The sequence below is a fragment of the Podarcis vaucheri genome, assembly GCF_965113315.1.
Source record: "Podarcis vaucheri genome assembly, chromosome: 16".
Classification (NCBI taxonomy): domain Eukaryota; kingdom Metazoa; phylum Chordata; class Lepidosauria; order Squamata; family Lacertidae; genus Podarcis; species Podarcis vaucheri.
In genome coordinates, this window is record NC_138754.1 from 31,724,234 (window position 1) to 31,740,412 (window position 16,179).

The following is a 16,179-nucleotide window of genomic DNA, read 5'->3' on the forward strand; positions in this document are numbered from 1 at the left end:
CTCACCTGCAGGAGAGTGGAGGGACCCAGAAAAATGGCATGCAAGGCCTTATAAAGACTTTTGAAATTCCCATCCTGTAGATCAAGACCACCCCCAGAAACATCATGCATACATCACAGAAGGGGTGTAACCTAAGACCACCCCTCAGATACATCATACCTACATCACAGAAAAGGCGGTCTAAAAAAGAAATTTGAATGTTGTTTTTCTCCTGTTGTCCACAAAACAACAAGACTACAAAATTCCTATCACACACACAATTTCCGTAGAAAGTGACAAGAGTCTCTTGCAGTGGCAAGGAGTCCTTGTGGCTTCTAGGGTGTCCATGCTAAGGCCTATATTTTCCAGCATCCCCGGAGCTCCTGTAGCATCCAAGTAGGGGTGGGGGTGGGGTGCTTGAATCTTTCAGGGATGAGTGAGTTCAATCTCCCCCAGTTACTCATTTCCCTGTCAGCTTGCCCTTGAAAAAATAAGTACTCATGAAAATCCATCAAAATTTTGATGCTGAAGCTAAAGGGACCCCTGACCGTTAAGTCCAGTCACGGACAACTCTGGGATTGTGGCGCTCATCTTGCTTTATTGGCCGAGGGAGCCGGCGTACAGCTCCCAGCGTACATGTGGCCAGCATGACTAAGCCGCTTCTGGTGAACCAGAGCGTCTCAGGGAAACGCCGTTTACCTTCCCGCCGGAGTGGTACCTATTTATCTACTTGCACTTGACATGCTTTCGAACTGCTAGGTGGGCAGGAGCAGGGACTGAACAACGGGAGCTCCCCCCGTCGCAGGGATTCGAACCACCTTTATTAACTTCTGATTGGCAAGCCCTAGGCTCAGTGGTTTAGACCACAGCGCCACAGAGGTACAATTCCCAGAATTCCCTGGAAAGAGGGATGGACTATTAAACCACTCTGTGGTATGATACTGATTTAATGTTTGGTGCAGATGGTGTCTTAGCAAGGAGGAAGCGTCCATATCTCAGGGATGGCGGGGTACTAGATTCAGTTTGTACAGCTTCCTTCTTATGCACACATTTCCCTAATCTATGTATTTTGGGAAACACTAGTTGGTTATAAAACTGCATCACAAATTTCAAATGACAGCTATGTTTTGGTTCATGACTAAGCCACTTCTGGCGAACCAGAGCAGCGCACGGAAACGCTGTTTACCTTCCCGCCGGAGTGGTACCTATTTATCTACTTGCACTTTGATGTGCTTTCGAACTGCTAGGTTGGCAGGAGCTGGGACCGAGCAACAGGAGCTCACCCCATCGCGGGGATTTGAACCGCCGACCTTCTGATCGGCAAGCCCTAGGCTCTGTGGTTTAGACCACAGTGCCACCCATTTTGATGCTAATTTCTCCCAATAAGAATTTCTACGCTCGTTTAGGCCAGGGTGGTCCAATGTGCAGCCCGAGGGCCGCATTCCATTTTTAAGTGGCCCACAGCAACCTTTGACACTCCTGCAGCCCTCACACCGCCTTCTCCAAACCAGGCAAGTGAGACACTGAGCTTTGGGAAGGAGGCCTGAGAGCTCTGACAGGGTCCTAGAGTCCTCCCACCTCCATCACAAAGCCTAGTTAGTGCTTTGGGAAGGTAGGGGGCTCTGGGACCCTGTCAGAGCCTTGTGCTCCTTCCCAAAGCCTGGTGTCTCACTTAGCTGGCTTTGAGAAAGTAGTGTGAGGGCTGGAGGGCATCAAATTTGGGGCTCATGCCCCCCCTCCGAAAGCCTGTGTGTTCTGTATTAAAGTACAGTGGTGCCTTGCAAGACGAAATTAATTCGTTCCGCAAGTTTTTTCTTCTTGCGAGTTTTTCGTCTTGCGAAGCACGGTTTCCCATAGGAATGCATTGAAAATCAATCAATGCGTTCCTATGGAGACCGTCCGGGGACAGAGGGGAAGCGCCGCGGGCCTTCCCCTCTGTCCCCTCTTTTGAAGCAAGGGGCGGAGGGGAGAAGATCGCTTCTCCCCGTTGCTGCCCCTTGGTTCAAAAGGGGTCCGGGGAGAGAGGGGAAGGCGCTCTGCGCTTCCCCGCTATCCCCGGAGCTTGCAGGGCAAGCCCATAGGGAAATGCGTCTTGCGAAGCGGCTAAGAAAACGAAAAACTCCTTCGTCTAGCGAGTTTTTCGTCTTCCGAGGCGTTCGTCTTGCGGGGTACCACTGTATTCTTACAACCCCCTTGGTAAGAAAAGTGGGACTGCCCTGATTTAGGCAATTGCCCATTGCAAACCTCTGCAGGAACAAAGTGTGTTATGCACTGACTCTTCTGCTTTGCCTAATCCAGCTTTTCCCGATCTTGATCTCCTCCAGATATTTTGGGTGACATTTCCCCTCTTTCCTGATCATTAGGTGTTGCTGGTTGGGACTGATGGAAGTCGTAGTCCAAACACCTGGAGGATGCTAGCTCGGGAAAGGTAAAAGGTAAAGGGACCCCTGACCATTAGGTCCAGTCACGGTCGACTCTGGGGTTGCGGCGCTCATCTCGCTTTATTGGCCGAGGGAGCCAGTGTACAGCTTCCGGGTCATGTGGCCAGCATGACTAAGCCACTTCTGACGAACCAGAGCAGCGCACGGAAACGCCGTTTACCTTCCCGCTGGAGTGGTACCTATTTATCTACTTGCACTTTGACGTGCTTTCAAACTGCTAGGTTGGCAGCAGCAGGGACCAAGCAACGGGAGCTCACCCCGTCGCAGGGATCCGAACCGCCAACCTTCTGATCGGCAAGTCCTAGGCTCTGTGGTTTAACCCACAGCGCCACCCATGTAGTGGGTTTATGCTATAACCCATAACCCATATAACCCATATATAACCCATATAAGAAGGTAGGTTTATGCTATAAAGGAGGCCTAATGTTATGGCGCTTGGAGCTCCAAATCGAATACAGTTTAATGTGTCTCTGGAGCATCCTGAGGAATTGCTGTGATTGGTGGCCTTCAGGATTCCTGATGAAAATGCAGATTGAGAAAGCTCCCACGATCAAAGTTACGAAGGGGCACAGAACAAATATCGTGAATTTGTTGGCTCAGCTGGGCAATTCCAGAAGTAAACAAATGAAGATGATTCAGTGCCTTTGCCGTTGTTAGAAGGAAAGGTAGATTAATGATGGAAATGGAGGGTGGGAGGAGAGAGAGAATGGGAATCGAAAAAAGAAACAAATGAAAACATCATGACAGGAGGAGGGCAGGGTGGGGAGAAGCCCAAACAGCAGCTATTCACTCAAGACGAACGAAAAGAGGGATGGCTTGTTTATTTTTAGCTCTGTGGGTGGAAGATGAGGAATATTCAGAGCAAGATGGATGGGCCACAAGGCTGAACAAATGGGCATTCTTGGGAAGGTAGGAGTGAGGGAGAGGATGAAGGATTCCTGGCAAAGCTAGCAGAAAGATCTAAGAAATATGACCACAGGAAAGACATCCCTATAAAAGCGCAGAGTGAGTTTGACAGAAGGCAGGAGGGAGGGAAAGGCGTCGATGACTGATGGAGAAGGAAACAGGAGAAAACATGGAGAGGGAAGTGCAAAGGCAGTACATCTATGGGGAAAGGTGGTGGGATCCCCTCTGGTCCAGGGATGGGTGGGGCCAAATGAGCTCACATTCTCTTCTACACAACCTCCATACATTCCAACGTTTCTCCCATGAAAATAGGGACATCCTAAGGAAAAGCGGGACATTCTGGGATAGAATCAGAAACTGGGACGGCTTCTGTAAATCTGGAGCTGACTCTGGAAAATAGGGAGACGTAGGCAATTGTAACCTCGGTTCGCTAGGCTAGTTTCTACACGCTCGTAATGCCCCCCTCTCCCAATGCCATCCAGGCAAGCAAGAAGCATTTCCAGAGCTCCAGGACACATTTGAACTAGGCAAAGGCACTCAAGGAGAGTGCAAAACAGCGCCACCAGAGAATGTGGCTGGTTAGAGTGCCGAGGGCCAGACACTCATGCCTGGAGGGCCATGTTTGGCCCAGAAACCTGAGGTTCCCCAGTCCTGAAAGTAGCCTCACCAAAGGGGAAGGAAGGAAGGAAGGAAGGAAGGAAGGAAGGAAGGAAGGAAGGAAGGAAGGATTCAGCATTTCTCTAACAGCAGCACACACCAAAGCCGAGGGAATGATGAATGCATCCAATTTTCCATATACTGTTTAGATATAAGAGATTAACCTCTGCGCTTAATCCCCCAACCTCTCTTCTCCAACGTTTTGCTTGTTCAAAGTTTCAAACCTTATGGTTTAGTGATATATATATATGTCACACAAGTATTTCCATATCACCCTTCACCTTATGATCGCAGCAGGTGGCATGTACAGAAATAAAACAAGGGCAGACTTAATTTAAAAAAATATACCGGTTTACAACATAAAAAGCATAATCATTGCAACAGCACACAGGGGGGACATTCATCCTAAGCACATTATTCACACACACACACACACACACACACACCCTTGTAAACTTGGCCTAAGAGGTGTGCCTCATAACCTCTCATGTAAGAGAACAAACTGAAGTGGCAAGAGGCATCTGAGTGGGGAGGGAGTTCCATATACATGGAGCCACCACTTTAAAGGCTCTTCTTCGGCCCCCTGCACCTCACATCTCATCCTACGCAGGGAACATAAAGGAGGGACACATGCTGAGTTAAGGAGACAGGCGAGTCAATACTGGAGAAAGTGCTCTTTCAAGTACCTGGGCCCTGGACCATTTGGGCCTTTAAAAGAACTTTGAATTGGGCCCAGGAAAAAATGGCAACCAGTGCAGATGTTTCAGAAGGAGGGCAATGTGGCCACAACCTAATGCTCCCAACAGAATCCTCGCTGCCACAATTTAGACTATGAATGTAAGAAGAATCCTATTGGGTCAGGCCAATGGCCCGTCTAGTCCAGAATCCTGTTCTCACAGTGGCTGACCAGATCCCTATGGAGAGCCTGAAAGCCGGACCTGAACGCAACAACCCTCTCCCTGCTTGTGATTCCAGAGCAATTGGTACTCAGTGGAGGTAGAACACAGCCATTGTGGCAAGCAGCCATTGAGATATCTCTTTGTTTTTATTGGAAAAAATTTCAAGGATAAGATGGGTACAGTGGTACCTTTGGTTGCGAACGGGATCCATTCTGGAGGCCTGTTCGCAACATGAAAAGCCCGCAACCTGAAGCGCCGTATCTTCGCAGGTGCGTGGTAAGATCTGGCGCTTCTGTGCAGGCACGAGCAGTGAAACCCGGAAGTTACCCTTTCTGGTACTTCCGGGTCGCCGCAGGACATAACATGAGGTATGACTGTACATACAACGTCTCTCAATGACAAACCTAGACAGCATCTCAATGACAAACCTAGACAGCATCTTAAAAAGTAGAGACATCACCTTGCCAACAAAGGTCCGTATAGTTAAAGCTATGGTTTTCCCAGTTGTGATGTATGGAAGTGAGAGCTGGACCATAGAGAAGGCTGATCACCGAAGAATTGATGCTTTTGAATTATGGTGCTGGAGAAGACTCTTGAGAGTCCCATGGACTACAAGAAGAACAAACCTATCCATTCTTAAGGAAATCAGCCCTGAGTGCTCACTGGAAGGACAGATCGTGAAGCTGAGGCTCCAATACTTTGGCCACCTCATGAGAAGAGAAGACTCCCTGGAAAAGACCCTGATGTTGAGAAAGATGGAGGGCACAAGGAGAAGGGGATGACAGAGGACGAGATGGTTGGACAGTGTTCTTGAAGCTACTAGCATGAGTTTAACCAAACTGCGGGAGGCAGTGGAAGACAGGAGTGCCTGGCGTGCTCTGGTCCGTGGGGTCATGAAGAGTCGGACACGACTAAATGACTAAACAACAACAACAACAAGACAACGTCTCTGTTTTCAACTCATAGATTCCTTTCTACAGGCCATTTACATTCAGTGAGAGACATTGCTGTCATAGACATTGTGGGGTTCAGCAGTGTAAATCGGGGAGAAGGGGGGGGGAGAAAGAATAAAGATATTTCAATTGGTTGCTTAGTGTTTTGTGTCAGCATCACAGGGATAGGTTCCTAGTTTGTCTGCTCAGTTGACTGCAGTGAGTTTTGTTTGTGTGTGAGGGGCGGCGAAGGGTTGTTGGGTCGAATTAGCCATGTTGATTTCTATGATGGGGGGGGTTATGTTGTTGTCTTGTTTGGCTGTATATGTAACAGAAGAGCAGTCACACCAGGCTGAAGGCGTTTAGTAGTTCAGGTAGTAGTTTCAGGTAGTTTAGAAATTTAGTATAGAAATTTATTCATGCATGTCACTACAGTGCCAAGAGTGTTACTAGCCCCAAAAAGGAAAGAAGCAGCAGTCCCAGCAAAGGAAGAACGGATACAAAAACTTATGGAATGTGTAGAAATGGAGAAACTTACCGGAAGAATAAGAAATCAAGATAACAAACTTTTTATAAAAGAGTGGAAATGGTTTACTGAATATTTACAGATAAATTGTAAACAATTATTATTATTATTATTATTATTATTATTATTATTATTAATGATGTGAGTGTGTGTTGTTCTCTTGGAAGATGTTCAATAGCCTTATCCCCCTCGAATTTGCCCAGTCCTCTTTTGAAGCCACCCAGTAGATGGCCATCCCTGCCAGGATCCTGTGGCAGTGAGTTCCATAGTTTAACAATACTCTGCTTGAAGAAGTGCTTCCTTTTGCCTGTGTTGCATCTTCCAACATTCGGTGCCATTGGATTTCCACAAGTTCTAGTGCTATGAGAGAGAAAGAAAGACTCCGACACCCTGTTCACTTTCTCCATGCCGTGCCCCGGAAAAACAGGATACCGGACCAGGCAGGCCTTTCGTCTGGCTGAGCAGGGCTCTTAGCATCATCTGCTGTTACGGCTTGACAAAAATTAGCACAAGACGTATGGACGCACATTGGTGTGCAGACAGACGGAAAATCTGCTTCTTGTGAATTTGAAGGCGCTCTCGGAAGAAGCCGTTCCGTTTCGCCGCCACCCCGCTTTCCAATCTATATTCAAATGCGAGTGTTCTGAAATTGGGTCAGCAGTGAGAGGAGAGAGGGAGGGAGAGAGAGAGAGAGAGGAGCAAATAGCCAGCTACCTGTCCAATCAGATATGCAAGGAACCAGGCAACTGACAATTAGCAAAGGGATTACAGGTTTAACCCATCTGCTGGAATCGCCGGCAGGTACGCGGGGAAAAAGCGGCACTAGGCCGATTGCTACAAGGAGCCATCAGGAAATCAGCCTCCCTCCTCTTTTTTGAGCTCTGGTTTCTAAACTTGTTGTTACAGCTCTTATAAGTCAACATGAACATGCCACAGACCCCCCCCCCCAATGTCCCTATTTTCCAGGGACAGTCCTGAGTTTACAGGAGCCATTCAGTTTCTGATTTGATTCCAGAGTGTCCGCTTTTCCTTTGTTGTTTAGTCGTGTTAGTCGTGTTTGACTTTCCGTGATCCCATGAACCAGTGCATGCCTTGGAAACACTCACTTTCTTCTCAAAGCTTCTCCTTTTTTATGTCCATGGAGTTTTCTTGGCAAAATACTGGAGTGGTTTGCCAGTTCCTTCTCCAGGTGGATCATGGGATCCCTGACCATTAGTTCCAGTCATGACCGACTCTGGGGTTGCGGCGCTCATCTCGTTTTATTGGCCGAGGGAGCCGGCGTACAGCTTCCGGGTCATGGCGAACCAGAGCAGCGCACAGAAACGCTGTTTCCCGCCGGAGCGGTACCTATTTATCTACTTGCACTGGCATGCTTTCAAACTGCTAGGTTGGCAGGAGCAGGGACAGAGCAATGGGAGCTCACCCCGTCGCGGGGATTCAAACTGCTGACCTTCTGATCGGCAACTCCTAGGCTCTGTGGTTTAACCCACAGCGCCACCGGCGTCCCCCGCTGCTTTTCCTTAGGACATCCTTATTTTCTTCAGAGAAATGTTGGAGGGTATGGAGTTATGCAACCCCTGAGCCAAGGAGATAAGTAACTATACAACCTTTAGAAGACATCTGAAGGCAGCCCTATATAGGGAAGCCTTTTAATGCTTAATGTTTATTATGTTTTTATACATTTTGGAAGCCACCCAGAGTGGCTGTGTCAACCTAGTCAGATGGGCAGGGTATACATTTAAATGAATGAATGAATATAATAATACAGATATACCTCAGAAGCCAAAAGGAATCTGTTTTGGAAGTCTGTTCGACTTCCAAAAAGTTTGGAAACCAAGGCGTGGCTTCTGTTTGGTTCCTGATTGCGCTGGCGCACCAGAAACAATAGTGGAAGCCACATTGGACGTTCAGTTTCCAAAAAAATGTTCGAAAACCAGAACACTCATTTCTGATTTTTGATTGTTCGGGAGCCGGAACGTTCGTCTCCCAAGACGTTCGGGAGCTGAGGTACGACTGTAATGCAGTGGTACCTCAGGTTACATACGCTTCAGGTTACAGACTCCGCTAACCCAGAAATGGTACCTCGGGTTAAGAACTTTGCTTCAGGATGAGAACAGAATTCGTGCTCTGGCGGCACGGCGGCAGCCGGAGGCCCCATTAGCTAAAGTGGTGCTTCAGGTTAAGAACAGTTTCAGGTTAAGAACGGAGCTCCGGAACGAATTAAGTTCTTAACCCGAGGTACCATTGTACAGGGGAACTGGTCACTTTCCCAAAATCTGCCCCTCTCAATGCCTCCACCTTGTGCATGGGCGATTCTGTTCTGACTACAAAACTAATGCCACCGACATCCAAACACTGGAAATTTAGGGGATAGGTATACCAAACCTGAGACTCATCTTTCAACTCAACCTGCAACTTGGGACCCAACCGGAATGATGATTATTACTTTTCCATTGACTTTTGAAAGTACCCTTTAGAAAGGCTCCAGGTCTTAAGACACCACTTGCTTGGCCACATTTCTGCAGCTCAGCCGCCTGCCCCCCCCCGGCCAACTATTTCTCCACTTAGTGACATGTTGTGCTGATTTATTGTTGCTTCCCACTACCCCCCCCCCCACTCTCCCATCCTGGTGTAAACAACTATCCCTCAGAGATCGGACATGAAAAGAGAGCCTGGCGGCTTCCTTCCCACTTAGAAATGAGTGCAGGAATCGATTTTCAATAAGTCTTGAAAGGTTAATAATTCTGGCGATAAATGAAACTCGGCCAATGGACAAACAATGCAGCTGGCAACAGGCAGCTAAAGCAGATATTATTGCCACTTTCAGAAACCAACCAACCTGCTGAGTGTTCCTCTGCAGGAACTGGACTTTTAGCCACACTTGCATGACACGGTTATTTCCTGCCTTGATAACCACAATTGCCTGGGCAGCCTCTGTCTCTGTGCGGCTGCCATGCCAACTTCTATATGAAGTTCCAAATTCAAGTGTTGTCATACAGAACAGATATAATGGGCTCTATCCAACGTTTCCCGTCTTCCGCTAGGGTCATTGAGCTCCCAAATTCTAGTTCAGCACTCTAGCCACTATCACACCCTGGTTCACATCATGCCCTCCAACATTTCTCCAACGAAAATGGTGAAATTATACAGTGGTACCTCTGGTTACGTACTTAATTCGTTCCGGAGGTCCGTTCTTAACCTGAAACTGTTCTTAACCTGAAGCACCACTTTAGCTAATGGGGCCTCCTTTCAGTTCTCATCCTGAAGCTAAGTTCTTAACCCGAGGTACTATTTCTGGGTTAGCGGAGTCTGTAACCTGAAGTGTCTGTAACCTGAAGCGTCTGAGAAGCATTCTGAACTGGAGTTTAGTGGCAAATGGCATAACCTGAAAAGGAGCACATCTGCCACTGGCAGAAGAGGAAGGGGAGGCTGCAATGGAGTAAGACACCTGAAGTGTATCGACAGTCATATTTCTTCCATTGGTTTCAAGTGTCATCAAACTTACTGCCTTTAACTGAATGCCAAATCTGTTTTTAAGGAAGTAAAGCTCAGGGGCGAAACAGAAACAAAACAAAGGCCAGCCCACAATCAAAGGCTAATTACCGTGGGGTTTCATCATTAAACAGAAGGCATTATTTATTGTCAAAGGCTCCTGGGAAATGAAAGGCGAAGGCTAATTTATTTGTGCAAAAATGGCTTTGAATAGTTTTCCCTTTTTGAAACCAACAAGCAACGCTGCCTTATAGAGGAGGCCTGGCACGTGCCTCTTTATGCTTCTACAAGCAGCAGTCAAATTAAATTGCTTGTCAAAAGTCGTATTTAAATATGGAAAAAAACCACACCAGAAGAAATGCAAAGTGGGGAGGGGGGAGGGGAACCCTCGTGAGCAAGTTGTGAAAGAATAATGGGCCAGAAAGAGATGCCTATGATTCTTAAAAGATGCAATTGCATAGGTACTAGGAGACTCAAGTTGTTTAATTGTCACGTAATTCTGAAGAGTTGCCATTTCTTACAAGGATGCAGTATCAGCCGGGGACCTCACTTGATGAGACCAAATGCCCATCTATTCCAACATCCTGTTCTCAGAGAGGCCAACAAGATACTTCTGGGAAACCCACAAGCAGGGCCTTTGCTGCAGTGGCTCCCCATCATCTGCTGCCCAGAAGCACAGTGCCTCTGATGCTGGCAGCTGTACAGTGTACTGGGAGCCCTGCATATATACTATTCCTCCAGGATAGCCAGCCATTCACAGATGCCAGCAAGCCAGAACTGCTCTCCTGCTCTGGGTTCAGTGCCTGATTTAGGACAAAATAAAAAAATTCCTTCCAGTAGCACCTTAAAGACCAACTAAGTTAGTTCTTGGTATGAGCTTTCGTGTGCATGCACACTTCTTCAGATACACTGAAACAGAAGTTGCCAGATCCTTCTATATAGTGAGAAGGTGGGGAGGGGTATTACTCAGAAGGGTGGTGGGAATGGGAGATTGGCAGATAGCTGAGATGAGCCTGTTGACGACTCTTAACGACTGTAATAGGTCTTACAGGAAAAGGCAAGGGGTGAAAAGGTGAGAAATGGCTTAGTTATGTATAATGGGATAAGAATCCAATGTCTTTGTTCAAACCAGGTCTTTCCATGGTTTTAAGTTTGGTAATGAGTTGTAATTCAGCAGCTTCTCTTTCCAGTCTATTTCTGAAATTCCTTTGTAGTAAAACAGCTACTTTGAGATCTTGTATAGAATGTCCTGGGAGATTGAAGTGTTCTCCTACTGGTTTCTCTGTTTTGTGATTCTTGATGTCAGATTTATGTCCATTTATTCTTTGGCGTAAGGTTTGGCCTGTTTGTCCAATATAGAGAGCTGAAGGACACTGTTGGCATTTGATGGCATACACAATGTTAGACGATGAGCAATTGAATTGTCCCAAGATGGTATGTGTGATGTTGTTGGGGCCAGTAATGATGTTGTCCGGGTGTATGTGGCAGCAAAGTTGGCATCTGGGTTTATTGCAGGCTCTGGTGCCAGTGTCCGTGTTAAGTCTGGTTGTAGTATTATTGTGGGTTAGGAGTTGTTTAAGATTGGGCGGCTGTCTGTAGGCAATGAAAGGTCTTCCTCCCAGAGCTTGAGAAAGAGAACTGTCATTGTCCAGGAGAGGTTGTAGATCTCTGATGATGCGTTGTACTGTTTTAACTTGGGAGCTGTATGTGATGACTAGAGGTGTTCTGTTATTTTCTTTTTTGGGTCTGTCTTGCAGCAAGTTCTCTCTGGGTATAAGTCTGGCTCTGTTGATCTGTTGTCTAACTTCATCTGCTGGGTATTTTAGTTCTGAAAAGGTTTGCTGTAGATCTCTTAGGTGAGAGTCTCTGTCTGTAGAATTGGAACAGATGCGGCTTTAACGTAGTGCCTGGCTATATACAATGGACTGTTTGGTATGTTTGGGATGGTAGCTAGAGGCATGTAGATATGTTTGTCGGTCAGTTGGTTTACGGTATAAGGTGGTGTCTATGCGCCCATCCTGTATTTTTATAGTAGTGTCCAAAAAATGTAGTTCTTGCATAGATTGATTCATTGTAAGGTTGATTGTGGGGTGAAAATCATTAAATTTCTGGTGAAAGGTGTCCAGGGTCTGTTGGCCATGTGTCCAGATGATAAAAATATCGTCAATGTATCGCAGGTACAGGAGAGGTTTGAGTGGGTAGGAGTTTAGGAAACGTTGTTCTAAATCTGCCATGAAGATGTTGGCATACTGTGGGGCCATGCGGGTGCCCATTGCTGTGCCGCTGATCTGAAGGAACAGGTCATCACCGAATTTGAAGTTGTTGTGGGTAAGGACAAATTGGCAGAGTTTGGTGGCAAGGTCCGCTGTGGTTTTATCTGAAATGGTGTTCCTTATAGCTTGTAAACCATCGTTGTGTGGGATGTTGGTATACAGAGATTCCACATCCATAGTAACTAGTATAGTATTGTTGGGAAGGTTATTTAAAGATTGTATTTTCCTCAGAAAATCTGTGGTGTCACGTACATAGCTGGGAGCACTGATGGCATATGGTTTCAGAACAGAGTCCATATAACCGGAGACACCCACTGTAATAGTGCCAATACCTGAAATGATGGGGCGTCCTGGATTTCCTGGTTTGTGTATTTTAGGTAGAAGATAGAAAGTTCCTGGTCGAGGTTCTGTTGGTGTGTTGGTGAGGATCTGTTCTTGGATGTGTGGGGGTAGCTGCTTAACAATCTTGTTCAGTTCTTTCTTGTATTCTTGTGTGGGGTCTGAGTCCAATTGTGTGATTTAGGACAGTGTAGGCGGTTCCCCTGCACAGGGCAATGAGTCAGAGGGTGCAAAATAATAATGATAATAGCTATATTTATATGGCTACCTGCTGAGAGGATCCATAAAAGGGTGACTGTACCAAAAGGCAATCTTGTGAAAATCATTTGCCCTTAAATCTGCAGGAAGATTGATACTGATACATTGGAAGGACAAAAACATGGTCCCCTTTGATAGATGGATAGACGACATGACAATTCTTGCAACCCATGAATGGACTGTTTACAGGCGAAGATTATGGATGGACGAATTTAATTATACTTGGGACGTATTTATCAAAGCCATAGTGACCTACAAACCAATGTATACTCAAGGGAAATAGTAAGTTTATCTACTTGCATATATACTACAATCATACCTCATGTTACGTTGATACTTTTTTCAGGTTGCGTCCCGTGATGACCCGGAAGTACTGGAAAGGGTTACTTCTGGGTTTCACCACTTGCGCATGTGCAGACACGCAAAATTATGTCATGCATATGCGCAGAAGCGGCGAATCATGACCTGCCCGTGTGCAGACTTGCCACTGAGGGTTGCGTTCTATTCATGTTGCAAACGGGCCTCCGGAACGGATCCAGTTCTGCAACCAGAGGTACCACTGTACATAGTTTTGCAATCCCAATAATATTTTAGGGTTGTTCTGTTTTCCTCTGCTTTTTAAAATGTTTTATATTTCCCCCCTTTTTCTTCTTCTTCTTCCCTTTAATTCACTGTAATACACACACATACAAATATATATGTAACATTGAATTAAATTAAAAAAGAATAAATAGTAAATATATGAGAAATATTTTGGGAGGGGAGTGCCAAAGTTTACCTTTGCTCAGGGCTTCATATAACTAAAGTCCGCCCCGGTAGGTACCTGTTTTCACAACCTGTAAGAGTAGATAGGTAGGGGAAAGTAAATATGCAACCCAATCCCTTTACCTCGTCTTGTGAGGTCTTCCTCTCTCAGGCATCCCGGCCGATGTCCGACGGTTCACGGTCGAATACTCCGGATCCAGCTCGTACCCCTCGTCGTCAACCCCGAGGCTGCGGTTATCATCCTCGAGCCCGTATGGCTCCGGCTGGAATCGTTCTGGCTGGGAGCGGTTCAGGTCTGCGTTGCTCCCCGTTGGGACCTGGGGCTGGGGTAGTGGGCCGTAGTTATCCCTTCTGCTTGGCAACGTGAAGCTACCGTCCTCCGGCCGGTAACTGTTCCCGGGGACGTAGCCGTAGCGCGGGCGGTAATTGACGCCCCGGGACAAGCTACCGTAGTTGTCGGGCAGCTCCCCGTAACCGTCGTGACCCATGAACGGGCGGTACTGGCTGTCGTGACCATCGGGATAGGAGTCGTAGCTGTTGTAAGAGCGGGTCAAGGTGGAAGAAGCTTGCGGCGTGATGTACCGCTCCCCATTCTTCATGTGTCTCCTGTCTATGGAGTCAGTGTAGCTGCCCATGGGAGATGATCCATCCATCACGGGGAGCCCATCAGGCCCAACGGGGACCTGCCGGACAGTTCTGGTTGTGACAGTTTTGACCATTTTCGTCACCTGAGAAACAGAGAGGAAAGATAGAGCCATGAGCATTTTCCCGAACACCGTCGATTGGGCCCACTTTTGAAATCATTTTCACAGTGCGTCAAATGACACAAAGCACATCCACCTGGCAGCTGCAGGTAACCCTCCATCTTATTGGAGGGGCCATAGCTCAGAGGTAGATATAGCTCAGTCGGTAGAGCAGGAGGCTGCACCTCTATCTCGGGGTTGTGAGTTTGAGCCCCACATTGGGGAAAAGATTCCTGCAATGAATGGGGTTAGACTAGAGCAGCATTTCCCAACCTTGGGCCTCCAGCTGTTTTTGGACTACAACTCCCATAATCCTCAGCTAGCAAGACCAGTGGTTAGGGATGATGGGAACTGTAGTTCGTAAACAGCTGGAGGCCCAAGGTTGGGAAACGCTGGACTAGAGAACCCACATGGTTCCTTCCAACTCTACAATTTTATGATTCTGTGTAGACGATCCTCAGCTAGATGGTCTGATTCTGTATAAAATAAAAAAAATTCCTTCCAGTAGCACCTTAAAGACCAACTAAGTTAGTTCTTGGTATGAGCTTGGTATGAGCTTTCGTGCATGCACACGAAAGCTCATACCAAGAACTAACTTAGTTGGTCTTTAAGGTGCTACTGGAAGGAATTTTTTTATTTTGACTATGGCAGACCAACACGGCTACCTATCTGTAACTGATTCTGTATAAGATAGCTTCCTACATCCCCATCAAAACCCAGTTTGTCCAGTTCACAGTTTGATTTAAATTCATCCAAATGACCTTCAGCAATTCCCCACCCAGCATCTAGAATGTTACAAGCTGCTGTGCCTGTATAAAATATACTTAAGTATAAAAAGTACTTAAGAAGACTAAGAAAACACCAACACATTGTTACTGGAATGTGAATTCTTTATTTTCCCCAGCAATTATGATTTTTAAGCTTAAACACCCAGAGAGTCTAAATAATAAATGGGAAAAAAACCACACACCACATGTAAGGGAATGAATTTGTAGACCAGGTTTCCTCAGACTCGGCCCTCCATATGTTTTGAGACTACAATTCCCATCATCCCTGACCACTGGTCCTGCTAGCTAGGAGTTGTAGGCCAAAAACACCTGGAGGGATGAGGTTGAGGAAGCCTGTTGTAGACAAACTTGAAATCATTCAAAGTTCACCCCAAAATGAAATAAATTCATGCAAAGTTCACCTGGCTGTTATGGGAATTACTTTCAGGGGTAGGTCAAATGGTTTAGAATGAATTCCGTGGTCTTCATTGAACTAGTTCGTTTCAAGTGAATGAAACCCCCTGAGTGTCACCATTTTCCTCCATTCACAGGCCCTCTACCTCCTCCCATTTAGAACACTCACATTCTTTCTTTTCCTCTGGAGTAAGGAGTCAGCTGTATGTCATCTAGACTGGTGACAGCACCCCTCCTTTCTGAACTGTATTTAAGCCAGTCTCCTTTGGGTGTAGGACGGCCAGAATCCTAACTCTTACTTTGCTTTGTATTCATGTATTTAAACCTAGATTGTCGTGGTTTTTGTCTGTAATGTTGAATTTATTCTGCGTTTGTTAATTTGTTGAATTTGCTGACACGCTCTGAAAATTGCTATATTTGTATTCTGATGTTTTGAATGTTTGCTCTAAGCAGCTAATTGTGGAAAAGCAACATCTAAGTAAACTGTAGCAAAGCCATCAACAAAACTCCCCCCACATTTTAAGATCACCGGAGCACCTAAAAGCGAAGGCCACCAGGAATCACATAATGTAACATTTTCCTGTGGACATCTATTACTCACCTAATGCCCCCTTAAGGCTCAACCATTTCACGGTGGTGTAATATAGCAGGGCAGGGAGGAATGGACTTTAATATTGGTGCAGATAATTTGCTTCCAGGGCACGCCACGGCCGCGTCCTATTTACTGCCAAAAGCAATTTCTGTAGTCGCCGTGAGTCAAATTTGTTGATTTCATGCACCGGAGTTCA

General features: G+C 46.4%; 1 protein-coding gene and 1 long non-coding RNA gene across 14 annotated transcripts in view; one reads left to right on the top strand and one right to left on the bottom strand.

The window, feature by feature from the left end:
- The window catches only part of LOC309521177, a 325,245-nt gene that overhangs the window by 160,865 nt on the left and 148,201 nt on the right, over nt 1-16,179 (top strand). The gene's annotated exons all lie outside the window — the stretch shown is intronic.
- The window catches only part of ARVCF (ARVCF delta catenin family member), a 605,652-nt gene that overhangs the window by 149,327 nt on the left and 440,146 nt on the right, over nt 1-16,179 (bottom strand). For all 13 annotated transcript variants that reach the window (XM_082203073.1, XM_082203066.1, XM_082203061.1 and 10 more), the window contains one exon: nt 13,591-14,195. In XM_082203073.1, the coding sequence (XP_082059199.1) occupies nt 13,591-14,195 (605 nt within the window). The remainder of the gene's footprint in view (nt 1-13,590; nt 14,196-16,179) is intronic.